The 27,579-nt window shown below is 56.0% G+C and overlaps 1 protein-coding gene across 1 annotated transcript in view; it reads right to left on the bottom strand.

The window, feature by feature from the left end:
* Nucleotides 1-5,913: 5,913 nt before the first annotated feature.
* VSTM2L (V-set and transmembrane domain containing 2 like) overlaps nt 5,914-27,579 on the bottom strand; it is a 36,350-nt gene continuing 14,684 nt past the window's right edge. Inside the window, exons 2-4 of the mRNA XM_012755294.2 lie at nt 18,393-18,562; nt 16,947-16,997; nt 5,914-7,264 (exon numbers count right to left, since the gene is read on the bottom strand). Of these exons, the coding sequence (XP_012610748.1) occupies nt 6,992-7,264; nt 16,947-16,997; nt 18,393-18,562 (494 nt within the window). The 3' untranslated portion in view covers nt 5,914-6,991. The remainder of the gene's footprint in view (nt 7,265-16,946; nt 16,998-18,392; nt 18,563-27,579) is intronic.

The raw sequence follows: 27,579 nt of genomic DNA, 5'->3' as shown, positions 1-27,579 counted from the left end.
ATATTTATATATGTTTCAAGTTACAGATGTAATCTTTGCCCTTTACAAATAGCCCATTAGGATGTATTTCTTCCATGCCACTTCTCAGAAATGATCACAGCTCTCAGGTTGGTGTCTATCTTTTCAGACAACTTGTTATGCAAGAGTGATATCCCAAACTCACAAACTCTTGCGTGCAGGAAACTTGTCAGTAACGCAGATGCCTCAGACCCTGCACCCCCCACCATGCTGGTAAATGAGAACAGCATCACCGAGCAGATGCTGAGCTCATATGATGCCCTTCAGTTCTCCAAGGAAACTTTGAGGTTCAGGGAAAGGAGGCAGATCTAATGTCATATGCCTCAGAGGTAGCAGAGCTTGGATTTGAACCCATGTCTATAAGACCCCAAAGCCCGTGCTTTAAATGTGATACCTATTGGCTTCTGGAGCTGTGCCTAAAGGTGACTAAAGCAAGGCACTTAGCGTCACTCCAGACATCCTTTCTTTTTGTGGGGAGGTGGTGGCGGCATATCTCTGGAACCTGGCTGGGATGGTGCCAACTTGGAATGAGCATTCACGTTGAGGTGTTTGGGTGCCTCATCAATAAGCTTTGAGTCTTCTAGAACATTCCCAGGAGACTCCAGAAGTATAATATATTCAAAGCCAGCATTGGACACAAAGGAAGCTTTCACAAAGCAAGACAAAGGTGTTCTCTAGCATTGTGGTCCCCAGTCCTTGGGCCAGTACCAGAAATCTCCACCACCACCACCACCACCCCGTCCCCATCTCCCCAGTCCGTGAAAAAATTATGTTCCATGAAACTTAGGAATGCAGATGCCTCAGAAAACTATAATAATTAGGACAGCACAGCAGGAGGTGAGCAGCCTGCCAGTGAAGCTTCATCTGTATTTACAACTGCTCCCCTCCCCATGCCTGGAATCATAGCCTGGGTTCCATCCACCCCCCACCCTCACCCCCACCCCATCTATGGAAAAATTGTCTTTCATGTAACCTGTCCCTGGTGTCAGAAAGGTTGGAGACTGCTGCTAGCAAGTTAACATTGTCTTGGAAATACTGGGCAATGCAATTGGACAAAAGAAAGAAGTAAGAAGTATACATGTTGGAAAGAAATGAAGAAGACAACCTTGCTTGCAGTATCTTGACCTGGTGGGGGAGGATGGACTCAAGTGAAAAAATATTACAAGCAATAAAAATTCAATAAAATAGATGGATACAAAAGTTAAAATACAGAAACCAATAGCCTTCACATTTACACAAACAGCACCTAGTTAGAAGACATTACAGAAGATAGTAACAACAACAAAAAGTGTTTAGGAATTGCTTCAACAAAAATATGCAAGGTCTATAGAAAGAAAATTTCTAAATGCTCCCTCCTCCCTCATCACCTTATAAAAAATGTTAAACATACATAAAAGTTAAAATAATTGTATGAAGAACACCCATATACCTACCACCTTTATTCTATAATTAACATTTTTCTATATTTCATGAATACTATCTATATCAACTTGTAAATCTGTCACATATCTGTGCATAAATGCATCCTTCTATTCAGATAAAAATTCATCTTATTTTTTTAAATACTCTTTGGAGAAGCACACAAGAGAAGTCTTAAAATGAGAGGGGATTGTTGAGACAACAGAAAGACATCATCATAAATGTGTAAGTTTTCACTGTGTTAATTTACGAATTTAACATGATGCTAATTAAAATAACAATAGAGTTTTTAAAACTAGATAAAATTATTGTGATTCACATGGAAAAGCAAAGAAGAATCCAGGCAAGTTCTGGAAACAAAAATTAAACAGAGAGGGGAGTAAAAAAATAGCCTTAGCATATATTAAAATATGCTATAAAACTATAATAATTAAAACAGTATTGTAGTGACCCATGGGTGAGATCAAGGGAGCAGGAAAGAAAGTTGAGAAGTAGTATGTGTATGTGCAAGAGTTTGGACTGTAACAATGGTGGCATTTCAAATCAGTGGGGGGGGGGTGAATAAATGGGCTTAAGATGAGATAGAAAAAAATAAAAAATCTAGAATATACTAAAATTAGGACTCTGTATATTTTAGTTGGCAAAAAAGCACCAAAGCAAAGACAATATAAAATTTTAAAAAAAAGACTGAGAAAAATATTTGCAATTCATCACACAAATAGCGCCCACAAATCAATAAGATGGCAATCAATGAGCCAACAGGAAAACAGGTGGAGATTATGAGCCATCCATTCACAGAAAAGCAAACACAAATGGTTCTTAAACAAGCAAAAAGATGCTCAGTCTCCTCGTAAGAAAAATGCACATTGTAACCATGATTGGATTCTATTTGACCAATAGATTGACAGAGATCATGTTTGACCCCGGGGTTGGCAAGCCTGGGGAACGGGGGGCCAGGTGCACATTGTCACCCACAGCTTGTAGGAGCGTAAACTGGCCTCACTTCTGTGGAGAATAATTTGGCAGTATTTACCAAACTTTAAAATGCACAAACTCTTTGACCCAGCAATTCTAACTTCCAGATATCTACCCTACAAATATATTTTGCATATGTATGAACATGTTTATAATCTAAAAATATTCACTGCAACATTGCTTATAATAGCACAAGATTGGAAACAGCCTAAAAGTTCATCGTTTGGGTACTGGCTAAATAAATCATCATTCATCTAGATAATGGGATATTCTACAACAATTAAAAAGCTCATGTGGGCCAGGCACAGTGACTCACACCTGTAATCCCAGCACTTTGGGAGGCCCAGGTGGGAGGATCACTTGAGGCCAGGAATTCGAGGTTACAGTGAGCTATGATCGTGCCACTGCGCTCCAGGTTGGGTGACAGAATGAGATCCTGTCTCTAAAAATAAATAAATAATAAAATAACATTTAAAAAACCCATGTGGACCATCACCAACACCAAGATATATTGTTATCCTGGGGTCACTAGCTGACTATAGACGCTGGCAGGTGGGAGTTTGAAGGCTAGGAGGGGGTCTGGACATTTCAAATTATAAGAAGCCCCCCTCCCCCATGCTATTCTTACACTGGGCACAAAGGGGAAAGTGGCCTGCAACTACCCTGGGGGTGCACTGAGGTTTTTCTGAGCCTTCTGAGCAGAACCTAGGTACCCCCTTTAGGAACTCCCCTCCCCCAGCCTGCTGTTTCTCTACTGCCCCTCACCCCCAACAGCTGTGCCCTGAGGTCAAGCGTAGCCTGGCTCTGGCTTCACCTAAAAATCACAGCAATATTATTATAATAGGGGCCAGAATTTCCTGATGCCTCCCATGTGCCTGGTGTGGGCATGAGGGCACCGTGTTGGGGTTAGGAGCATCTTGTTTCTTTTAACAGCTTTATTGAGATATTACTCACATACCACCCAATTATTCACCCACTTAGAGTATGCATTCAGTGGCTTTCTGGATATTCACACGATTGTGCAACCATCACCACAATCCATTTTAGAACATTTCCATCACGCTGAAAAGAAACCCATACCCAGTAGCAACCACTTCCCACTGTCCTCTCCCCCCAGCCCCGGGCAGTCTGATTTCTGTCCCTGGGGATTTGCCTATTCTGGGCATTGCATGTAAATGGAATCATGCCATCTGTGGCTCTTCGTGTCTGGCTGCTTTCACGTGGCACAATGTTTTCAAGGTCCATCCGTGGTGTGGCATGCATCAGAACGTCACTCCATTTTATTACCAAATTATGTCCCATTGTCTGGGTAGCCGTTCGGCAGCTGGTGGGCATTTGGGTTGTTTCCACTTTGGGGTATCATGAACGAGGCTGCCGTAAACACTCACGCGCGAGTTTTCACGTGGACGTATGTTTTCAGTTCTCTTGGGTAGAGACCTAGGAGTGGAATGGCTGGGCCGTGCGGGAACTCTATGTTTCACATAGGGAGGAACTGCCAGACTTTTCCAAAGCAGCCGCATCATGTCACATTCCCACCAGCAGCGTATGAGGGTTCCAGTTTCTCCACATCCTTGCCAACACTGGTATGTCTTTCTGAGTCTAGCCTCCTCGTGTGTATGAAGCGGTATCTCATTGTGCTTGTGATTTGCGTTTCCTGGGCACATCCCCATTATACAGAAAAGGAAACTGAGGCTCAGACAGGCAAAGAGCCCAGCCAGAGGCCATGCAGCTAGGACGGGCAAAGGCAGTATTCTAACCCAGACACTCTCCTCTCGCCTCGCCTGTCTTCCCAGCGGAACAGGAAAAACCCCTCCAAGGAGATGGGGGACCCCTCTATGGAAGAAGGGGGCCAGAGACAGGACACAGGCTCTTGGAAGGGTTAGATGAGACCCTGTGGCATCTCAGAGCTTACCCCGGAAAGCCCTTCACTAGTGCCTGGTGCATAGTGGGTGCTCAGGACTGGTGAGTGCTGTTATCACTGGGACCTGGGCCATCCAGGGCCAGCCTTGCACTTGGACATTTCTGGACTGGACCAAAAGTCGTTGAATAAAGGCTAGCTACTGGACTGGGAGAGCCACAGGTCACAGACCATCCAGCCCTGGCACACCTGCATTCCGAGGCAGGCCCAGAGCCCTGCCTGCTTCATGGCCTGGTTAGTTCATGTCCCCATCCCTCCCTTCATCCGTCCTCCAACCCACCTGTCTCTGAACCTCAGTGTCCTCATCTGAAAGCTGACTCCGCAGCGCCTGCTTCTGGGCTGCTGTGGTGTACGAGGCCCGAGGTCTAGGGACCCAGGGCCAGCATCCACCACTGTCTCAACAACTCCCAGCCCCCACGTGGTGCCCACCGTGTCTGCAGGTGCCCAGGGGAGGGACCAGCTGGTGACGCAGGCTATGAGGGCTTGACCTGAGAGTCCAACGTCCACACGCCCTCAGTCAGATTCTCCGCAGGACCGTGGCCGGCAGGACCCCGTGCTGGGATGGGCCCTCCTCCCATGGTGGGAGGTGGGGGGGGTCCGAGCCCGGCAGGACAGGACAAACAGCCTTCAGGGCTTAGGGAGGTCTGAGTTCAACAACCGCATGACCTTGGGCAAGTTATGTGACCACTCTGAGCCTGTTTCCCCAACTATAGTAAGGGGACGATGCTACTCCACGGGAGAAAATGAGACCCTAAAATAAAGTGCTCAAACCTCCAACCTCCTCCCCTCCCGAGACTCCCGTGCTCAGGTGCGCAGAGACAAAGACTGGTGCGCCGATAGCCGCGCTGCCGGCAACGGCGCTCGCTCGGAGCACACTCCAAATGCTTGTCAAACAGGATGGATAAATAAATTGATAAGTCGTAGGATATTCATGCAGTAAGACATTACGCAGCAATAAAAGTGAACAAATTAGACACATGTAGCAACATGGATTCATCTCACAAACATAATATTGCCTGAAAACTAGATACAGTGTGGCTCCATGCATATGCGGTTGCCAAAAATGGACAAGACTCAAATATATCGTTTGAAATGACATACACATAGGCGGTAAGACTATAAAAAGGACATTAAGAACGGGCTTACCTTAAAAGTCAGGACGGGTGGCTGCCTCTGAGAGAGAGGGAGGAAGGGGAGGGATGGGAAGGGGGGGGTGTTCTGCTCTGGGAGCCGTGTGTGGTAGCTGGTGGCTACACAAGTAGTCACTTCATCATTATTCACGAAACTCTGTAAGCATGTTGCATGCACTCATCTGTCGGTGTGGTTATCTCAGAATCAAAGAATAATGCAAGTGCCTGGTAACCAGCTTGGAGCTAAACAAAGGCTGGTTGTTTGTCGCCTGCCCCTGTGCCCCCCCAGCTCTGGTCCCGGCACTGCTGGGGGTGGGGGGCAGAGCAGGAGCAGCAGCTGCTGAGGGAGGCTTGGTGCAGCTGGCCCCCTCCCTCCTCCCGCCACCCGGAGCCTAGGCATACACGCTCCCAGGCACAGAAAGACACTGCCCAGAGGGGTTTTTTAAACCGCTTTATTCAGGTTGGCTGGTAGTCACGGATTCGATCATGTATACAGGGCAAACCCACGCACCCCGAGGCAAAACCCTGGCCCGCCCACCTCCCCCACTCCATCGCTGAGGGGTGGCCAGAGGTTGGAGCCAGTTTGAGGGGGTGTTGGGTGCAATAGAAATATTTACAAATCACCAGGGGGTGAGCAGACCCCTGATCAGGAATTGTGAGGGGGTTGGTACAGGGGGCCGCGGCTCCCAACAGCCCCAGGCCCTTGGGTGGACTTGGCAGGGGCCCCAAGAGGGGGCTGAGACACTGGGGGCTGGCAGAGGGGGGCTCCTGGGAGAGCCTTGAAGACCCCTGAGGGGGTCCTGCTGGTGCGAAACTCTGCACGGGGCGTGGGGCAGAGGGGCAGGGGGGCAGGGGGGCAGGGCCGTCCCTCTGACGGGCGGTGTGCCAGGCGGAGAGTCCCGTCCTCCGCGCCCCCGCTGGCCAGATGGGAGCTGCTCCCAGGTGTACGAAGGCTGAGCAGGAGGGACCCACGGGAGGCACGGCGCATCCTCTCCTCCCACGCCTGTGCACGACCTGCCGCCGGCTACGCCCCAGAAAGGCCCCCGGGAGCTGCGCACCCCAGTCGGTCGCCAACGGAACGGCCCTAGCTCCGCTCAGAAGACTCAAGTCCACGTCCTGGGAGGGGCCACTGTCCGCACCCGCAGGTCCAAGCGGGGGCTGGTGGGAAGGAGGGAGGTAAGGCTGGGAGGCCCCGGCTCAGGACAGGGTGGGGACAAGCAAGCAAAGCAAAACACTGGACTCCACGGAAGCTGGTGACAGAAAGGGGGGCGGCCCGGGCCCCACACGGTCCTCGCCCCAGCCTTCAGGGCGGTTGTCCCCTTGGTGCCCAGGGCCACCTTCTCCGAGCCAGGTAACCACAGGGGTCTGAGAGGGGAGGGGCGGGGGCTTACATGCTGAGCAAGGGGTGGCGGGCAGAGGCCGGCGTGGTGGCCCCGGCGGCCCGGGGTGGGAGGGCGGCTGGACGCAGGCAGTCCGGTCCCCGCGGGCCAGCGGCTCCTCATGCACTCTGTACAGCAGCGCGGGCGCCAGTCTAGGGGCTGCAGGCCTCCTGCTCCAGCGAGCGCTTCCTCAGCTCCTTGCCCGGCTTGGGCGGGGGCGGGGCGGGGGCGGCGGGAGGGGCTTCGGGCAGGTGCAGGACGGAGTTCTCTCCTGGCTGCACCCGCAGGTAGGCCTTGACCTTGTGGTGCCGGGCCTTGCCGTCGCTGAAGTCGATGACCCTGCACTCGTAGGTACCTTCGTCCGTGGGCTTCACCCGGGACAAGCGCAGCTTGTGGGAGATGTTGCTGCCCACCACCTTGACCACCTGGAGGCGACAGAGAGACCGTGACCTGTCTGCCCATGGGGGGCCGGTGAGGGGCAAGTGGGGGGGAGGTGGGGGGAGGGGGGTGGGGCAGGGGGGAGTGGGGGTGGGGCAGGGGCGGGAGGGGGTCCCAGGATCACATCTTAGGGCTGAGGTCCCAGAGACACTCCCGCAAGGGCACGCCAGGTTTGCACGAGAGTGAGTTAAGTAGCAAAAACAGTAGAAGCAACTTAAATGTCCATCAAATGGGCAAATACACAGTGGCTGGTTCAGCAGTGGAGGACTGCAGAGCTGTCAGAAAGGCGGCCTCAGAACCGGCATGGGAGAGCTCAGTGGCGAGGAGGGAAGAGGCCTCCCTGCGAAACTGCCCCAGTGTGATGCCATTTATGTAAATAAACACACGGGAATACTCTACACTTGTTTGCGGTCTTCTGTGTGCAGAAGTTTAAAATAGACAGGAGGGAACACAGTGGATGTCTCTGGGGGAAGGGTCTGGAGCTAGGGTAGAAAAGTGAAGTCTTGGCTTAGTCTGAAAGTTACATTTCTTTCTTTTTTTTTTTTGAGGCAGAGTCTCACTCTCTTGCCCAGGCTAGAGTGCTGTGGCATCAGCCTAGCTCACAGCAACCTCAAACTCCTGGGCTCAAGCAATCCTCCTGCCTCAGCCTCCCGAGTAGCTGGGACTACAGGCATGTGCCACCATGCCCAGTTAATTTTTTTCTATATATTTTTAGTTAGCCAATTAATTTCTTTTTATTTTTAGTAGAGACGGGATCTCAATCTTGCTCAGGTTGGTCTCGAACTCCTGAGCTCAAACGATCCGCCCACCTCGGCCTCCCAGAGTGCTAGGATTACAGGCGTGAGCCACCGGGCCCAGCCTGAAAGTTATATTTCTTAAAAAAAAAAAAGACTGATTACATACATTGCTAGTAACTTATTGCAGTTGGGGGAGCAGAAGTGTTTATTATGTTTATCTTTGTACTTTGGCTTTTTGTTTGTCTGTTTTATTTGATTGGGTTTAAAATGTTTTATTTTAACATGGAAGTTTAACTTACATACGGTCAAGTGCACACAGCCTGATGACCCTTCACTGTCACGTACACCCGACTGACCACCATCCAGAGCGAGGCGTGGAACAGTGATAAGCCTTCCTTGGCCCCACACCCATCAATACCCCAACCCCCCGGGGTTAACCACATTCTGGCTCCTGTCCCCAGAGATTAGCTTTCTTCTGTTTTGGAACTCTACACGTGTGGCTTCTTGCACTGTATGACATCAGTGAGATTCCTCCGTGTTGCTGCCCTTATCCATTTATTCTTATTCCTTGCTGTGTAGTATTCCATCACACGAATACACCGCGATTTGCTTATCTACTCCACCTATTGATGGACACTGGTGTGGTTTCCAGATTAAAGCTCTTATGAATAAATCTGCCCTGACTATAAAGCCACTGTGAACTTCTTTCAATGGAAACAGACAAGACAGTTGGATAGTTAAATAAGATACACCAGTGGGGACGCTGGGTAAAGGGCATGGGTGACTCAATGAGCTATTTTTGCAACTTCTGATGAGACTATAATTCAAAACGAAAAGTTTTTTTTAACAACTTCGGTACGAGCGTCGACTATAGTGGATAGCCACAGATGAACCGAGCATCGACTTTAGCCCACAGCCGTGATATGAAGGTGCACAGCCGAGCGTTGACTTTAGTGTTAATAACAAAACTTCTACAACAGAACTCTGAATCGGGGCAATACAACCTTTGTACTGCATCAGAAAATCTCATGCGTTTTAGAGAAAGACATTTTCCAGCACCTTACAATAGTGATAAAACAAAAAGGAAAAATCTATTAAGAAGATGTATTGTATGCTCAAAAAATAATAAAAGGCGTAGTACTAGATACTATTGTAAACAATGTAATGTTGGCCTATGTGTAGCCCCATGCTTTGAAATTTATCATACCAAAGAATAAAATTTATTTTACCATTCAAAAACTTGCCTTATTTCTTTATGATATGAATGAAATAAACCTATAATTTTGGATTGACTTTTCTAATTTTTCATTTATCAAAATAAAATTGTGAACATTTAAAAATAACGTAATAAAAACATATATGTATGTGTTACCTATTCTGATTTACATTACAAATAAAGCTGCCTGTAACGTAAAACAAGCTTTCAGTGCTTTAAGGCTATCCTCATCACACAAGGGCAAAACGGATTCGTGGTCAATGCACAGCACAAACCGAAGTGGTTAACAAGGGAGGGAGCTGGGCCTACGGAGTGAGGCAGTGGTGGGGGCAGGGGGCGTCCATCCATCCTGTCCCTTCTTTCTTAGAGCCAAAAAGCCCAGCTGCAGGTCCTACAGCCCCCGAACCACCTGGACAGGACATGGGGAGCAGTCCCCGGCTGCCAGCTGGCGATCGCCTTCCCAAACGGCTTTGTTCCCTGATCTTACACCTGCTGGTATCACAGGCTCACCAGGCCCAGGTGAGAGGGCTCAGACCTGTGGCCCCAGAGCTGAGACCTGCTGGTCCCTTTCAGCTGGAGGGACAAGAAGCTGGCCTGTTCCTGCCACGCCCAACTCCTGGAGGCGGAAGCCCTGGCCCTGGCCTCCCTAGGAGGCCTCTGTTCATCAGCTCCGAACGTGAACCTCCGGCCTTTGCACGCGCCGCCTCCTGCCCGGCGCTGCTCCCCGTCTGTCTCCACTGACTCCCGTTCGTCCCAAATGGCGCCTCCTCCAAGGATGCGACTCCCCTGTTGCAACCCCCATTCCCTGCATGGCCGTCGTCTCATTTTGAATTATTTAGTTTATTTGTCTGTGAACTTGATTTTGGTTTCCCTCCCTGGCTAAACCCTGCCCTCTGTGAGGGCAGAGACAATATCTATTTCGTTTGTGTGAGTGGCCATCACAGAGCCCACCCAGCACTTTGTAAATAAAGGTAAACATTTGTTGAATGAATGGACCCACCCCATTACCTCCTTTCTCCAACTGAAGTGGACCCAGCTGTCATGCTGCCCGATTGTAAGTCACCTACACTAGTATGCCCCCTTTGCAGATGGTGAAACTGAGGCTCCAAAGGCAGAAATGACTCGCCCAGGGGTCTGAGCCAGGGAGTGGCAGAACCGGGAACTGAACCCAGGCTTGACTCCACGCACTCTCCCCCTCCCCGTGGTGTGACGGGCTCCCAGAGGGTCACCCAGAGCTGGCAGGGCTCCAGAGGGAGGGGTGCGGGGCGGGCAGCACCAGGGAACCTGGCCCCTCCTCCCTATGCTGGGCTTCCCGGCTGGTCACCGTCCCCACAAAGCAGGAAGCACGGGCAGCAGGAGGCACCGAGGTGGGACACAGGCTGAACTTCCCAAGGCGAGCAGTGGGGCCTCCTCCAGCCGCCCCTGTGGGTGCGGGGCGCCCCCTCCCCAGTGCCAGGCCCAGCTGGGCACCCCCTCCATCCTGCTGGCTCCCTCGCCTCTGACCAAGGGCGCTCAGAGGCCCGTGGTCCTGCCACGCTCTCGGCGCGTGGGGAGATGCTGCTGCAATCCCGCAGCGGGAGCGAATTGCCTCAACATCTGTTTCCCTCACGGATATTAATTATCCTTCATTTGTCAACCCTACAAGGCGCTAATGGAGTAATGATGCAGAGCTCTGGGAGCACATGCGCCTAGGGAGGGGGCCCCGAGTGCAGCCCGCCCCGCCCCCGCGTCCCTCCCATCCGCCAGACGGGACCACCACGGCCTGGACAGTCCCCAGCAGCAGCCGGCTCCCTCCCACTCTGTCACCTCCTCTGCCACCAGACAGATGTGGCCTCTTCCCCTCTCAGAGAGGAGGAGGGCAGGGAGCGCTGCAGGGGGTGGTGGGACGCCAGGCTCTGACCCGGACAAGTCACCAGCACCCTGGCCTCAGTTTCCCTGGGCTAGAATCATCCGTGCATTCAACAGGCATTCAGCAAGCGCCTCCTCTGAGCTGGCCGCCGGGATACACCCAGGAGCCAGCCAGACCCCAGCCATGCCCGACGGCTGAAGGTCTGAGGGAGAACCCAGACCTCACCCCGAACTCCAGCAGCGCAGTGGGCCAGCGTCCGACAGGACGGAGGGTGAGGAGGGTGAGGACGCACACACACGCTGCTGCCTCCCAGCCCCAGGGCTCTATGTCTCCAGGCACAGTCTGGAGAAGGCAAATAACAATGCTTTTAACAAAAACCATAACAGCAGCAATAGAGTGCTAGTAGCTAATGTTTATGGAGCACTCAGCCACTGTGAGATAATATGCTAAAGCTTCATCAATCTTATTAGTATTATTTTTTTTTAAAGAGACAGGGTCTCGCTCTGTTGCCCAGGCTGGAGTGCAGTGGCGCGATCATAGCTCCAGGCTCCATGGATCCTCCTTCCTCAGCCTCTGGAGTAGCTGGAACTACAGGCATGCACCACCATGCCTGGCTAATTTTATTTATTTTTTGTAGAGAGGGGGGTCTGGCTATGTTGCCCAGGCTGGTTTTGAACTCCTGGCTTCAAGCGATCCTCCCACCTCGGCCTCCCAAAGTGCTGGAATTATAAGCATGAGCCGCCACACACCCAGCCCATCAATCTTATCTAAATCTCACAATAACCCCATGATATAGTAGGTATCTGCTAAGATACCCATTGTATGGCTGGGGAAACTGAGGCTCAGAGAGGTGAAGTGATTTTCCCTAGGCCACCCAGCTGGTGACAGAGACTAGACCTTAACCACATCTCTGAGGAGCCTCCTATGAACAGCAAACTACAGGTCTGGCTTCTCACCTTGCCCCCAGGTCCTCGACCCTCCATATCTCGGGGGAGGGAGCTCAGCCCCAAACCTCATCAGAGGCCTCTCCCTGGGAGGGGCCCCACGTCCCACCCTAGCTTCTTGGGGGTGGCAGGAGCAGCCTGCGTGATGTCACCATTCACACATGTACAGAAAGCCCATGGGCCCAGCCCTCCCGTGCGACCGGAGAGCCTGGGAAGAGAGGAGACCCCACACGCGGCCACGGCGGCCGGCTGTAAATCATAATCACCTGGCACGGGCATCGGGCATCGACAGGCCCTAGCAGTGCAATTAAGCACCTAATTACGCTGAAAGAGACAAGGCCAAGTCCTCGCCGTGGCCAAGTTCAGCCTCCTCCCTGCCGCCGTGGCCTGGGCCTTTCCGGCATGGCAGGGGCACCCCTGGGCCAGGTCGCGGTGGGCAGGCTGGGATCTTCCCTGCCGGCCAGGCCAGGAAGAGTGGGTGGTGCCAGTCGGTGCCCTCGCGTGGCCTCCTGGCTGGGGTGGCGGCCCCAGCGAAGGTGCTGGGCTGGGGAACAGGGCTCAGATGGCCCCGCCCCAGGCTGGGCTCTGCTCTGGGCCTCCATCAGCTCAGCCGCTGCCCCGCCTGCCCCTCAGCGAGTTCAGAACCCAGCTTGGCCACACCACACCCTGCACGTCGCCGTCCCTGTTTCCTTCCACTCTCTGCACGCCCCATCCCTGAATCCCTCTGGTCTTCCCTCTAAACTCCACGACCCCTTCCCCTTCTTTCCAGAATCTGCAGCCCCCAGCGCTGGCCAAGGCCAGTCCTGGCTTCTCTCATCCGGGCCATCACCCCGGCCTCCTCCTTCGGACTCCCCAAGCCGCTCTGGCTCCTTCCAACCTCTTCTTCCGTGACAGCCAGACACACCTTTCTGAAATGCCCTCAACTCGAACCCCCAACTTGTCCCCTACCATGGCAGACAGCCACACCGGCCCCCAGCAATTCCTCCGACATGCACACCCAGCCAACACCCTTACTCCTCGGCAACTCCACCACACTTCAGTGCTCACTTCAAACAGCACCTCCTCCAGGAAGCCCTCCCGGCCCCCAGGCTAGGTCAGGTCCTCTCTCATTTGGATGGTCAGGGTTGTAATTCTGCTTTTTCTCATGCATGATGACTGGAGTAACACCCACCTCGCACGCTGGGCTGGGAGCTCCCCGTGTGTGTGTGTGTGTGTGTGTGTGTGTGTGTGTGTGTGTGGCCTTCCCAGAGACCCCTTCCGTTTGGCTCAGCCACCAAGCACAGTAATGACGTCCCCTGGGAAGGCGGCTATGTGTGGAGAATGTCACCTTGTCTGAAAATTAGGAAGTTGGGGGCCATCTCTACTTGCAAAACTGGTAAAGGGAAATTAACCTCAATTCTAGCACAAAGGGCTTTAGTTAGATAAAAAGAAAAACTTCTAGAACTTGCAGATGGCCAGTAAGCAGACACGTTTGCCCGAGCCGCAGGAAAGAGGCCCTGCGGCGGGACCCTCAGCATATGCCAACCACCCAGGGGGACATCTGTAGGCCAGGGGTCCTCCCCAGGCCCCCAGTTAAAGGACATAATTCATGTTAAGTGCTCATCACGGTTCCTAACATATGGGAGGCACTCAATAAATGTTAGCGGCTATATTATTATTATTACTATTATTTTATCCCAGATGCCCGTCCTACCACATATACCATCTCCCTGTGAGATGCTGAGCTCGTTTCCTTTCCTGCCCTCCTGCTAGGAAGGGGAGTCTTACGATTCACCAGTTCACACTAATACATTTCCACCCCAGCAACCACGGTCATTCACACGGCCGAACCCACGGCACTTTACAGTTTCCCACGTGCTTTCATGTGTGCCTTGGACACCAGTGAATGGGGAGACGCAGGGAAGTGGCAGAGCCGCCACCAGGACTCGGGTCCCTGGATGGTAAGTGCTGGCCTCACTGTGTCCTCACAGTCCCCACCCGGCCGTCAGCACAGCTGACTCTGAACCTTCCCAAGGTCAACCTGGCCACCCCGATGGGGTCACGGAGCCCTCCCCACACCCAGCCTCTCCAAGCTGACAGCACTTCCTTCTCCTGGAGCCTGAAACCCCACGGGCTGCGGGGCTCACACAGTGTTTTTCGAAAGATCAAATCGGGTCCCCACCGTTAAAAGTCAGGAGCTATTCCGTGAGAACTGGAATTGTTAGCAGACATGGGAGTCTTGGGGCTGGATTCCTGCCTGGTTCAGTCGCCCCCTGTGGACAAAGGGTCTGGGGCTTCCCAGGGCCCCACTGTCCCCACACGAGCTCCTGCACCCACATCACCCGTCCACACCTGTGTACAGGCGTGGGCTCTACGACGTGGTGGCATGTCCATGTACAAAAACCCATGTACGGGGGTACACACACATTGGCCTGGGCGTTGCATTTGTGTGCGTGATACTTACTCAGTAAATACATACTGGGCACTGACTGCGCCGTGCCAGGCTCTGTGCTGGGCCTGGAAAGGCCAGGGTGAGTCAGGCAGGCACCGTCCTGGCCCCACCGTCTCTGGGGGAGACAGTCGTGAAGCAAATAACGCAAATGCATAGTGACTACAGGAATGCGGCCGGTGGGGGAAAGTGAGGCACAGGGCTGGGTCACCGGGTCAGAGGAGGCTTCACTGAGCTGTGCTCGGAGGGGGAGAGAGAGGAACAGCTTTCCAGGCTGGGGGTCTGGCCGGGGCAAAGTCCTGGAGGGAGGGAGGCAGCCAGGGCTGTGATGGGAGTGGAGTGAGCTTGAGCGAGGTGAGCTGAGCCCGGAGCATGGGCAGAGCAATTGGACAGAGCCTTGAAGGCCACAGAGGAAAGTTTGAGCAGCCCTCCCAGACTGCAGGAGCCCAGGGAGTGCATCTGCATACAGGTGTCTGTGCCCGGTTCTTCAATCCTTTGAGTAGCGTCGTCTGCATGCGGGGCCTGGCGCATGCCTGCGTGTTTGCTTCCCACCCAGACCCTCGGAGCCCCAGCTGGTGCAGGAATTGCAGGGGCTGGGGGTGGGCGAGTGGGGGAGATTGCACAATCACGCTGAGCACGTTTATTTTATTCAACTAATTAGCATCGTTGCATTCCCCTCACGTGGGACCCAGCAGCCTTGAATTCTAATCCCCTAACTCAATTAGATTATTCTCTCCTTTGCCTCTGCCACTCCTGAAACCCCAAACAAAATCACAGGAGAGTTGCCATGGATGGGGTGTGTTAATACGCACACAGATCGCTGCCTGCCCGGGCTTACTTGATGGGTGTTTGGGCAAGAAACGGGGCATTGGATATGGACGTGCCCCTGGCAGGGGGTGGGGCTGGACCCACAGCTGCCCTGAGCTGGAAATGGCTTGAATTTCCAGCCCCAACCGTGCCCCAGGCCAGACGGCACAAATGATGCTCTGAAGGTCCCTCCTCTCCCATCTGCTGGCCCCCTGCATGAGCGGCTGCAAGAGCCTCCCCCCAGCCTCCCCACCTCCGCTGCCACAATGATGCCTGACCCGGCACACCCTGTGTCCCCTGGTGCCCACTGTCTACACCACTGCCTCTGGTTTGAGGGTGGGGCTCCTCTGCTCATCTGTGTTCAATCTGCCTTGGAGTCCTGAGCTCCCTCACAAGTCCTTGAAAAGCTGTGGAAGAGCCATGCATAAAAGAGTGAATTTGGGCCAGGCGCGGTGGCTCACGCCTATAATCCTAGCACTCTGGGAGGCCGAGGTGGGAGGATCGCTTACAGTCAGGAGTTCAAACCAGCATGAGCAAGAGCGAGACGCCCCCCGCCTCCTACTAAAATAAGAAAGAAATTGGCTGGACAGCTAAAAATATATAGAAAAAATTAGCCGGGCACAGTGGCGCATGTCTGTAGTCCCAGCTACTCGGGAGGCTGAGGCACTAGGATCGCTTGAGCCCAGGAGTTTGAGGTTGCTGTGAACTAGGCTAACGCCACGGCACTCACTCTAGCCTGGGCAACAAAGCGAGACTGTGTCTCAAAAAACAAAACAAAAATGAGTGACTTTGGAGAGGTCACTGCCCCAGCACACATGCTCATTCAGCCCCCCACGGGCACCTGCCTTGTCTGAGCATGTTGCTGGTGGACGTCTAGCCTCCTGGCAGGCTGATCTCTCGCCCATGTGCAACTCCCACCTGGTTGCATGGCCACATGCATGTCCAGGCCAGTCCCCTCCATTCCGTGTTCTCACCTCCTTTCTCAATCCTGTCTGCCTCTTCCAGGACCGGCTTTGGGTGCCCCCCTTCACAAAACCATTACTCCCTGAGCTCTCCTGGGCCCCCAGCCACAGTGGGCTCCTGCACAGCTCTGAAGCCAGGCAGCTCGGCAACACCAATCACTCTTGCTGTGACCTCCAGCAAGTCCTTGACCCCTCTGAGCCTCAGTTGCTCCACCCGTAAAATGGGTGAATGCTTGGCCCTGCCTATAGAGCGTGGCTATGACACAATGAATCAATGCATAAGAAGGCCTGGCCAGCTGGGATGCCCTTTGGCTGGAGAGCCCCTGACCTGTCCCTGGGGCCAGATCACAGGGTGACCATGAGATGCTGCAGCCATCCGTCATGATGGGCCAAAAAAAAGCCGGCTCAGTCTCATTAGACCTGTTGTTTCCCCAACAAAAAATGCTGCTGAGATAGGCAGGAAGCATCGGGGCGCGCATAGCCTTGGCCCCGACAGGAGAGAATGCATCTTCTCTCTCCTGTCATTTTTTTGTGCCTGTGATTCACCGAACTTGAAAAATCTCTGGCTTTGAAAAAACAGAGCAAGGCCATATTTTCCCCTTCTGTTTTTCTTCTCTTCCATCTTCTTGCCCAAGCTCCCTGCTGAACTGGACCCCCAAAATTGTTTTAAAGTCACAGCTGTGCCCTCCATTAGAGCCCTTGCAAGAAATCATTTTCAAAACTCACACTTATTTTGGTCGCGTCCTTCCCTGTGTCTTCCTGCTGAGATGCTTTTAGCTGTTGGGAGCGGGGAGGGGCGGAGAGAGCAGAGACACGGTGTTAGCACGGGGTGGCGGGAGACCCACGGGGGTACAGACCACAGCGAAGATTCTAGCTGCGGCAGAGGGCACTCAGGGGCCCGGGGCCTGGAGTCGGGGTCCCTCGGCTCTCTGTGTCTACTCAGGGCATGGAGGGGGCTGGTCAGAGCAATAGATAAAGGAGATGCATGTCAAACTGTACGTGCTGTGCATTTAGGAACGTGGGGTGATTCAGTATATAAGGGGTGTGTCTTGTGAACAGGCAAAAACCTACGTGTCAGTGGGAGTGTGTCTGTCTGCACCCTTCCTTGACTCTGCGTGAGCGTGTGTATGCTCTCAGGTATGTCCCGCGTGTGGACCTGTGGACCTTTGCAGCAGATGCTGTCGGGATCCAGCCCACATGTCCTTCCCCACACACCTGTGGCCGTGGGACCCCGGAGGCTTCGAGCTGCGAATACCTACAGCTCTTTGCCTAAGGGCTGTCTCTGCCCACCGAGTCCCCGCTGAACCTGCGGGTGGCAGGCTGGAGAAGGGCTGGGGCGCTGACACGCCAAGAGCGAGGCGGAGTGGTAGGTTCCTGTCTAAGAGGCTCTTTCATGAGCGCGGGGGCAGTGCAGGACACGCGTGAGTCCTGCCATCGGAGCGCCGGGGAAATCGGGCCTTATCCTCCAGCTCTTGGCGGCTGTTGGTTGGGGCTCCGCCCGCCCACCGTGCCGCCCCAGGCTCTGCTGTCCAGAGGCGACCCGAGGGCAGAGTCACCTCGGGGCTGGTGCACGCCCGGCATGTGGCAGGGCACCCATGGCATCTGCTCTTCGGGTGCACGTGAGAGCAGTGCGTGTGGAGAGGCGGGCGTGCGTGCGGTGACGGGAGCGCTGGGAGCCCGCCTGCACACCTCGTGCGTGCGTGTGGATGAACTTGGGAATGAACTTGGGAATGAACTCAGAACAATGCCGCCCGGGTTCGCGCAGCCCGGCACAAAATGACTGCCTGCCCGTGCAGCCCGGAGAAGTGGTGGAAATGGAGTCACGAGACCCCACCTGACCCCACAGCCTGGAGCCAGCTTGTCCCTCTGGCCTCAGTTTCCCCACCTGTACATGAAGGGGGACCTTTTTGCTCTTCGGAGCACAGCCCTTCTTGCTGTGGCCCTCTCAGGTGCTAGCCTAGCGCAGTCTCCCACCCCCGCCCCAAATAAGCCTCCATTCTGGGGACGGTGGTGTCAGCCACCATCATCCCATAAAACCGCCGCCGCAAGGGCGCAGGGGGAGGAGGGCAGACAGCGGTGTGCTGCGGAGGACAAGGAGCTGGAGCCTGTACCCGCGCCCAGCCTGGGGACCGGGACTCCCCAGCCCAACCGGCGTCTCCCCGGGGCTGTTACCTGGCCGGAGGCCCAGGCCTGCTTGTCAGTCCAGTCCCGGTGGCTGCGCACGTACCACCACTGGATCTCCAGCGAGTAGGAGGGGGAGCCGCTGCCGCGGAAGGAGCAGGCCATCTCCACGTCCTCGCCCGTCCGCGCCGTCATGTCGTGGGGGGTCTCCGTGAACAAGGCTGTGCGAGAAACGGGGGAGTGAGCGGCGGGGCTCAGGAAAGAGCAGGGCGGTGGGGGACCGAGGGCTGGGGGGCGGAGGGGGGAGCGGCGGGGCCTGCAGGGTGGAGCAGGGAGAGGCAGGTGCCCACCGGGAGGCCCAGAGGGCCCGTGTGCAGCAGCGGAGACGGGGAGGAGCAGGTCCCGGGCCCTGAAGGCCACATGGTGACGCCTGGCGGGTCAGGGGAGGGCAGGGCTGGCAGCCGTAGCCAGGGGACAGAGGCCCCGGAGGAGGCTGCCTCCTCAGTTCTTCCCGATCCCTCCAGAAGCCCACTCGGCTCCCTGCCGGATCTTCCCAGCCCCTGTGCGCAGCAGCCAACGCCGTCTTTGTAAAAGCAAGTCAGACACGGCCTCTCCCCTGCTCAGAACCCTCCCGTGGCTCCCGGCGCCCCTGGGATAAAACCCAGACTCCCCTGGTTCCCTCTCTGTCCTGTGATCGTGCCTCGATTTCCCACACCACCTCTGCCCCGCTGTTCCCCGCCACCTGGAACGTCCCTCCCTGACCCCTCTTTGCCCAGCTGGCTCCCCCAGCCCCGGCAAAGGGCAGGGCACACACTGCCCCCCCCAGGGACCGCTGTCCCAGCGAGGCGGGCCCTGCCATTCCCCTCTTCTCACCGGAGGTGGGAGCCACCCCCGCCCCACCCCCACAGATCCCAGGGCAGGCGGTCCGACCCTGAAGGGCCCGCCCCACGCGCTGTCCTGCCACACCGCCAGGTAAATGAGAAAACAAATCCCTACTTAATACGGCCCAGCGCCCCTCCCCGCCATATGTTCTGTCTCTCGTCTCCCCAAACAAATATTGTCCTGAGATGTAATTAGAATTCTTCCCTCTTCTCGGGAGAGATTATCTCGCCCTGGAAAGATGCCTGGCAACGTGCAGGTCACCCAGGGAACACTGTGGCTGTCAGTCCCATCCCCCACTGTGCCCCCTCTGGCTGCCGCAACCGACAGGCACCCCCTGCCCGGAGGGGCAGCTGTGCCGCCTCCCAGCCCCAGGGTCGCTCCTGCCCCAGCCCAGCTCAGCAGGGGGAAGGGGAGCCCTGGGCGGGGAGGCAGAGGTCCTGGATTCGAGCCTCGCTCTGAGGCTACCTGCCTTGTCCCCAGGAAACCGAGGGCTTTGAGCGGTGGGGACGGACCAACGCCTGCACCAGGAAGCTTTGCCCGTGTCTGCTCTGCCCACAGGGCTCCGCGTGCAGCTCTGCTGGAGCAGTGGGCTTCTGGGCTACGAGAAAGTTTGAAATGTCCCTGATCCCCAAGGTCAAAGGTTCATAAAACACTTCACGGAGACGCGCCCTGTCCTCTGAGGTTTGGGGGTTCGGCCACTGTCACGTAAACGGAGCCTGTTTCATAAGAATAAATGCTGTCGTGTTACTGAACACACACCGGGGACGGCGGAGCTGCCCTGACACAGTCAATCAACCTGAAAGCTGTGACTGTCCGTGCCCCACGGGCAGGTGGCAGCACCCGCAGCTGGAGGGAAGGACCTCGCCCACCCCCACCCCCCTCGCAGCGAGGGCCCGGGCTCCCAGGAGTTCAGGCCAGAAACTCCAGCCATCCGTCTCCCTCTTATACCCACGCGGTCTCCGGGGAGTCCTGCGGGCTTCTCCCCACCTCCCTGGCCACCGTAGCGGGGCCACCTCCTCACTGGCCGCCCGGGTCCACTCTTCCTCCTCCATGACCTGATTTCAACACAGCAGCCAGAGGCCACTTGGCAATACACAAATCGGCCCCTGTCCCTTCTCTATTCCAAACCCTCCCATGCACCCGGAGTAAAAGCCGAAGTCTCTAAAATGGTTGACCAGGCCCTCTGCGTGGGGCCGCTCCCCTCTGACGTCCACTGTCTACCTGATCCCTTGCTCACTCTCTTCCTGCCACAATGGCCTCCTCGAGCACTCCAGCAGAGATCCTACCGCAGGACCTTTGCACTTGCTGAGCCCTCTGTCTGGAAGCCTCTTCCCCCAGATTCCCATGGAGCTCCCTCCCTCCTATGCCTCAGGACTCTGCTCGAAGGCCACCTCCTCCAGGGAGCCCACCCAGACCACCTCCCTTAAACCCAGCACTCTAAATCACCCTTCCCTTCCAACACCATCGGTGCCGGCCTATTGCTGTGATGAAGAGGATGTTCTAGACTGAGCTGGTACAGTAGCCACCAGCCACATACATCTACTGAGCACTTGAAATGCGGCCGGTGTGACTGAGGACCTGAATTTTAAATTTTATTTAATTTACTTCATTTAAACTTAGATGTTAATAGCCACTTGTAGGTAATGGCTGCTGCACTGGACAGCACAGCTAATGTGCTTGTTTATTTGTGCTTATTGTCAGCCCTGCCTTCCGGGAGGCAGGGACCGTCCCTGTCTTGTCCACTGATATAGCCCCAGCTCCTAGAATAGCGCCCGGAACATAGCAGGTGCTCAGGAAATACTTTCTGAATGAAGGAAGGAAGGAATGCACATGCATGGCTGGGCAGCAGTGAGCTGGGTCCAGAGCGGGGCCACCCTGAGAGTCCTGGGCCAGGCCCAGCCCTTGGAGCGTTCCCTGACGGGCCTGAACTCGAGGGGGCTGTGCAGAGCCTGAGCCACCAGCAGGGCCAGAGTGATCAGAGTGGGCCGTTGGCCCTGTGCCCCGGGACAGTGGCTTCTGTCTTGACTCACGCCCCTCCTGCCCAGCGCAAGGGCCCCTTTGCAAACAGGGGAAGGAGGGGAGTGGCGAGGCCCCCAGTTGGACCCGAGGTGACCAGCAGTGTGACGCTGGCTGGCCAAAGACAGTGGGCGGGACACAGCGATGACCTCCTCCAGCTGCTGTTGCCTGAGCCACAGAAATCAGAAAGTGCCACACTGCGCCGCTCTGGAGCGCTTGGGGGCTTGCTCGACCTGGGGCACAGCGCCAGGAAGGGCGGTGTCGCCCCTGCAGCCAGGCCTGCGTGACTCGGCCACCGTACTGCCCTGCCCCGGAAACAGGCAAAGGGATGGAAGGAGCTCGTGTGGGGCTCGTGGGTGGAAGGAAGGGCAGGGTGGGCTGTCCTTGGGCAGGGGAGGGGGGTTCCGCCACAGCTATCTGGGGAGGGGCTGGGCCTCCATCTGTCCTCAGTTTCCCCCCACCCCCACGTCCCCCCAAAACTGATGGAAAACCCTGGCTCTGGGCCACCAGCTCTTTTTACTGATGTAGAAAGCAAAGCCCAGAGAGGGCAGTGTGTCTGGGGTGACCCAGCAGCCAGGGCTCAGCGAGGCGAGTCCCCGGGCCCTGAGTCCTTGCCAGGCCCTCTCAGCCCCAAACAGACCTGAGCCTGGAGCCTGCAGGGGACAAGCACATGGGGGGGACCCCAGCACACGGCCGCCCTCCCCAGTGACGGCCACCGAGGGCGGGGCCGCCCAGCAGAGACAGGACTCACGAGGCACATGCAGAACTTTCCATCTTCTGGTAGCCACACGAAAAAAAGTAAAAAAACAAACCAAACCGAAAAAAAAAAAAAAAAAGACAGGTGAAATTAATTTTAATGACGTATTTTATTTAACCTCAGGTATCAAACATTATTATTTCAGCATGTAATGAAAATTACTAATGAGATGTTCCATTCTTTTCTGGTGTCAGCTGTGGGAAACCGGAGTGCATGGCACCTGCTCGCGCACCTCCGGGTCCCCACTGGCCACTTTCCCGGGCTCAGCGGCCATGCGGGGCAGGCGTCCCGGCAGGGGGTGCGCTTGCCAGCCTCAGGTCCCCCCACCACCCCATGGCCCAGAGGAGGCCCAGTGCAGGGAGACACCCTCCACGGCCCGTTTGGCTCCCAAGTCCCTGTTCTTCCCAGACCATTCATGCTCTTTCTGCTTGTAGAGCTCTTTCTGCAAAAGGCACAGTCCCCGGTGGCCAACCTTGCAGAGTCCTGCCAGACAGGGTGGGGAGTCGTTCCATTCTGAGCACAAAGACCTGGAGAAGAGGCATTTCACCCCACCGGGGGCAATCAGGGGAGGCTTCCCTGAGGAGGTGTTGCCCCTGCCTCAGCCCCAGCTGTGCAGGTAGTCCTGAGCTGGGAGCAGGGAGGGGCTTCGGGTTGGGGGACATAGAGGATCAGGTCCAAGGCTGGTGGGAGCCAGGTAAGGCGGCTGTGGGTGCGGCCACCAGCTCTCCCTCCCACAGGGGGCTCTGGACCCGGGGTCTCTCTGATCCCCTCAGACCCTGCCAGGAACTGCCTAGGCAGGGTGGGGAGGTCCCCGCAGGTGAAGGGGACAGCGTGTCCATAGGACAAGTGGGGAAACTGAAGCTCTGGGCATTTGATGGTGAATCTGAGTCCCTCTGGCCACAGGTCTATCCCGGGCCCTGCCCCAAGCAGCCCCAGAGGGAGAAGCCTGTGGGTGCAGGTAAGCACCAGGAGCATCAGACTGGGGCCGGGGTGGAAGACAGAGCCTGTTTCTGCCAGCAGACTCGCTGTGTGGCCTGGGGAGGATTTCTCCCCTCTCTGAGCCTCAGTTTGCTCCTCCATACAATGGGGTCAGTCCTGATGTCCCAAGAGCCCCACCAGCTCAGACGATCTGCAGGACAAGGTGTGTGTCCCGTCCTTGGGCACGGGAAAGGGGAGGGCCACTTCCACTTGGGGGAGAAGAGGAATCTGCGAAGGCTTCGGAGAGGTGTAGGCAACAGGCCAGGCCTTGAAGGATGGGCGGAAACCAACAAGCAGAGGCCAGTAGGAAAGTGTGTCAGGTGGCAGGAACCTTGTGCGCAAAGACGGGAGGAGGGAAACGCCGAGAGTTTTGTTTAAACAAACCCAGTCCAATTACTGAGCGCCCACCACGTGCCCTGCACCAGGCAGACATTGGCTCTGACGCTCTCTGGTCCACGCCCATTTGACAGATGAGGAAAGTGAGGTTCAGAAAGTGACATGACTTGCCCAAGATTCACACACTGCAGGATTTTAAACCTAGGTCTGACCAGCAGCTGTGACCAAGATCCATCGGTCTGTCGGCCCCAATTTGGTCTGAATTATCGGGAAAGTTCAGCCAACAGGCTTCACACTTCTGCATCCCACTTGCACACCTCCAGAGACGGGCAGCTCAGTGGCTCTCACCTCCACAGAAAGTGGGCGGCCCTAACTGGCAAGCAGTTCTTCCTCCCTCTCCTAACCCTGTGAATGAGGACACTGTATCAGCACCAGAAACTGGAAGGTGATCGATATCTATCCTGATGATGATGATGATGATGATGTAATAAGTGTGTAATCTACACGTTTGTGCCGGGCACTGTGCCAAGCTCTTTATGAGCCTTCCTCACGCTCCCACCATGATGCCATGGGCTAGATGTGATTACCATTGAACCCATTTTTCAGAAGAGGAAGCTGAGGCTCCAAGAGGTTAAGTGACCTGCCCAAGGCCACAGAATGAGTAAACAGGTCCATTGACCCCTGTTCTAGAAGGCTCTAGAGTGGGAACCTGTAAGCCAGTCCCCCACCCCCACCCCTTCCCTCCAGCCAGCAGACCCCTAATCCCCGTGTTAGCATCATGGGGCTCAGGACAGAAAGCCCATCTGTCCTCCTCGACTTCCCTGCCCCTGAGCTCCCCTCCCTGCTCAGGTAACCCCCAAGCCCGTCCCCAGGGAGGCTGGTATAATTAGAGATTTTTGAGAAGGATGCAATTGTCTTCTCCAGCCTGAGGGCCTGAGCCGGGCTGGGCTCGCTGGGAAGACAATTAAAACCGGTATCCACAAATTAGGATTCTGCGGGAGAAGGAGAAAGGGGCTTGATTGAATGCAACATCTTCTTCCTTTCTGCTTTTAATTGGGGGAGCGATGTATTAATTAACCCCAGGCTGGTTATCGGTGCGTCAGCGGCAGGAGATGGTTCTGTGGCCCCGGCCCGAGTCACGGGGTTTGGCTTATGGGAAAGGCAGGAGGTGACCCAGGGGACCTCGCCTGCCTTTCGAGACCAGGACCCGGACTCCTTCCTGAGCTCCCAGGCCCTGGCTCAGCACAAACAGCTGGGGATTTGCTTTCGGGCCCGAGTTCGAGTCCTGCTACCCCTAGCTGGGTGACCTGGGCAAGCCCCTTTCCTCTCGGGGCCTCAGTTTCTCTATCTGAAAAAGGGGGAGAAAGAGAAGGCCGGCGAGAGGCTCACACAAGGCAGCATACGCCACATGCCTGGCACACAGTAGGTGCTCAGCAAACAGCACTCCCTTCTCTCCCCTTCTAGCTCAAGGAGTCTATCATCTCCAGAAAGATTTTTAGAGATGTTCCCTGTTGCCCCGTCGCATTAGGCAGCGGTCGCCGCATCTGCATTTATCCTCACGCTTGGGCCCCGCGACGGCTCACCCGCCAGTCCGCCTCCTCTCCGTGCGCATTGGCTCCACGGCGCCACCCCAAAGCCAGGGGACTCAGGCAGGCCTGGGGGGCTTCTCCTGCACAGGCAGCCCCAGCCGCGCCCCCAGCGGCCCCCCAGCTCCAAGCCCAGCTTCCCCACCCCGCTCTCGGGTCCTGCCCGGATCTCCTGTCTCCCTCTGCACAAGCCTCCCTGCCCTTCCCACCTTCAGGTCCCTGGCGCGAGGCCGCCTCCTCCAGGGAGCCCGCCCCTCAGTCTCCGCCAAAGCGACAGCAGGGCTCCCCTTGGGGACTGGCGCCAGGGGCAGCTCCTAGTCAGGAAAACTGAGGCAGAGCTGGGGCTGGAGAGAGGCGAAGGGGACAGAGGAGAGAGAACCAGTGAGGCCCCAGTGGGCCCCTGCTCAGCCCTCGGCCCGGGCCCCCATCTCAGGCTGGATCACACTGCGACACCTGCCGCTCCGAAACCCCCAGTGGCGAGCGGACAAGTGTGGCCCCTGCGTACGGTGGGGTGTCACTCAGCCTTAAGAGGGAATGCAACCCCGGCACACGCTACGACACGGATGAGCCCCGAGGACACCACGGCTAAGTGAAACAAGCCGGTCACGGAACGGCCAACACCGCCGGGTCTGCCCTGCCAGCTGCCTGGCGCTCAGAGCGGCAGACGCGGACAGAGCCGTCGCGGCCGCCCGGGGCTGGGCGGGCGGACGGGAGCTGTTGCTTCACTAGGATGCAGTTTCCGTTTGGGACGATGAGAAATTTCTGGGGCCGGACGGGGGCGATGGTCGCACAGCAACCTGAACGTACTTGATGCCGCTGAGCCGTACCCTGAAAAATGGGGAACACGGTCACCTTTATGTTATGTAGATTTTACAATTTGGAAAATAAGCCTCCGATGGCTGCCCTGGGCTCACGGCAGCAGTGGAGTCACAGCGAAAATCTCCTGGATTGTGCCGAGTGCCCCCAGTACCTGCACGGTGCTCCTCACCTGCCTCACGCTTGGCTGCAAAGTCACCTCCTCAGTGAGACCTTCCCTGCCCCCACCCCCCTTTTCCCTACTCCTTTTTTCCTTACCCCTTGTCACTAACCTATTGTATTTTTGCTTATTTATTGCATTTATTGTCTATCTTCCCACCAGACTGCAAGCTCCATGGAGGTAGGCGATTGGAGTCTGTTTGCTGCTGTATCCTGGGAGCTCGAACAATCAGGCACATAGTAGGTGTTCAGGGAATACCCTGCTGTTCTTGTGCAGACGGATACAGCGGCTCCATGGCAGGAGGAAGGAGGTCCCACTTTCCCTGCTCCGGGGTGCCTTGGGGCCTCAGGAAGCTCCCATTCTTTGGGCCAGGTGGGAAACTGCCAGCCCCCAGGGTCAAGGTTAGGGTCCCAGGCTGGGCATCCAAAGCCTGCAGGCTCTGGCCCTGCCCGGACCCCAACTGCGGCCCCTGCCGGCCACGTACATGTGTCCCTCTTGGGGCACGGCCTGTGCACAGTCCCTGGAATCCCGCTGGCAGTGGCCTCTGCCTGGACGTGCCCTCCCTCCTTGGTGCCCCTCAACGGTCTTTGAGTCTTCCTGTCGCTGCCCTGGAATGTGATAGGTGACAGGGACTGAGGTGTCTGTGTCTCTCCAAGCTGGGGACCCCCAGGGCAGGGGCCCTGCATTGCTGGGCATGCAGCAGACGTGCAGGAGGTGGTAAAGCACGTGCTGAATGAATGAGTGAATGAATGAAGTGAGAAGGGAAGGTCGGACAAAAACCCAAGGGGCTGAAATTAGAAACTGTAGGGAAAAGAACAAGAGCCATGGAGATCATTCATTCACTCCCTATGTATTGGGTACCTACTATGTGCCAGATTGGAGTTTCCAGGCAATTGCGCCCACAAGAGCCGGGAGGGGGACAGACGTATGGACAGTATGGACACAGGCAAACACGGGGGGCCTGAGTCAGGCCCAGCAGGCCAGCACCCCCTTCTTCTGGCCCTCAGGACCACCGGCTGCCCAAGGCCAGCCAAGGGGACACCCAGCCCGACTGACAGGCAGGCTGGAGGCTCCCCCAAGACGGCACATGAAGTCGTCTCGTGAAACGTGACCAAGAATGAAACGGGGATGACAGCGCCAGGAGGCGTGGCTGCTTCACCGCGGCTCCCCGACCCTTGCCGGCCCGGCCAGCACCCCAACCCTGCGGGTCGTCCTCCCGATTAGCCGCCCATGATGCACCAGAAGGTTGATGTGCCTGATTCCACATGACACCCGCAGTGACCCTGCAGGGCGGGGGTCACTGTCCCTTTATTACAGGCAGGGAAACTGAGGCTCAGAGAGTTGCCATAAGGCCACACAGTAAGTCAGGGCAGGAGTTAGGATTTGAACCCAGGCCTTGGGACTCCAGAGTTCACACAGTCCTCCTGTTTCTGCTGGCGCCACTGCTGAGTGAAGACAGAGCAAGGGTGGCCGTGGTCCCTGCGGCCGCCACCCCATCCATACCTGGCCTTTCCCAGCAGCCTGGGAAACCAAAACTCAGAGAGTGTGGAGGCCATCCGGGTGAGCCCCGGCCCCGGCGCTGGAGGGCGGAAACCCTCCTGTATGCCAGGCACCGTACACAGGAGCCTCTTCATCCTCTGGCTTGATGAGGCGGTACTGTTTTCAGCCCCATTTCCCAGGGGGAACACCAAGGCTCAGAGAGGGAGC

The sequence above is a fragment of the Microcebus murinus genome, chromosome 16 (genome assembly GCF_040939455.1).
Source record: "Microcebus murinus isolate Inina chromosome 16, M.murinus_Inina_mat1.0, whole genome shotgun sequence".
NCBI classification, from domain to species: Eukaryota; Metazoa; Chordata; class Mammalia; order Primates; family Cheirogaleidae; genus Microcebus; species Microcebus murinus.
This window is presented reverse-complemented; position numbering and strand designations above follow the sequence as displayed.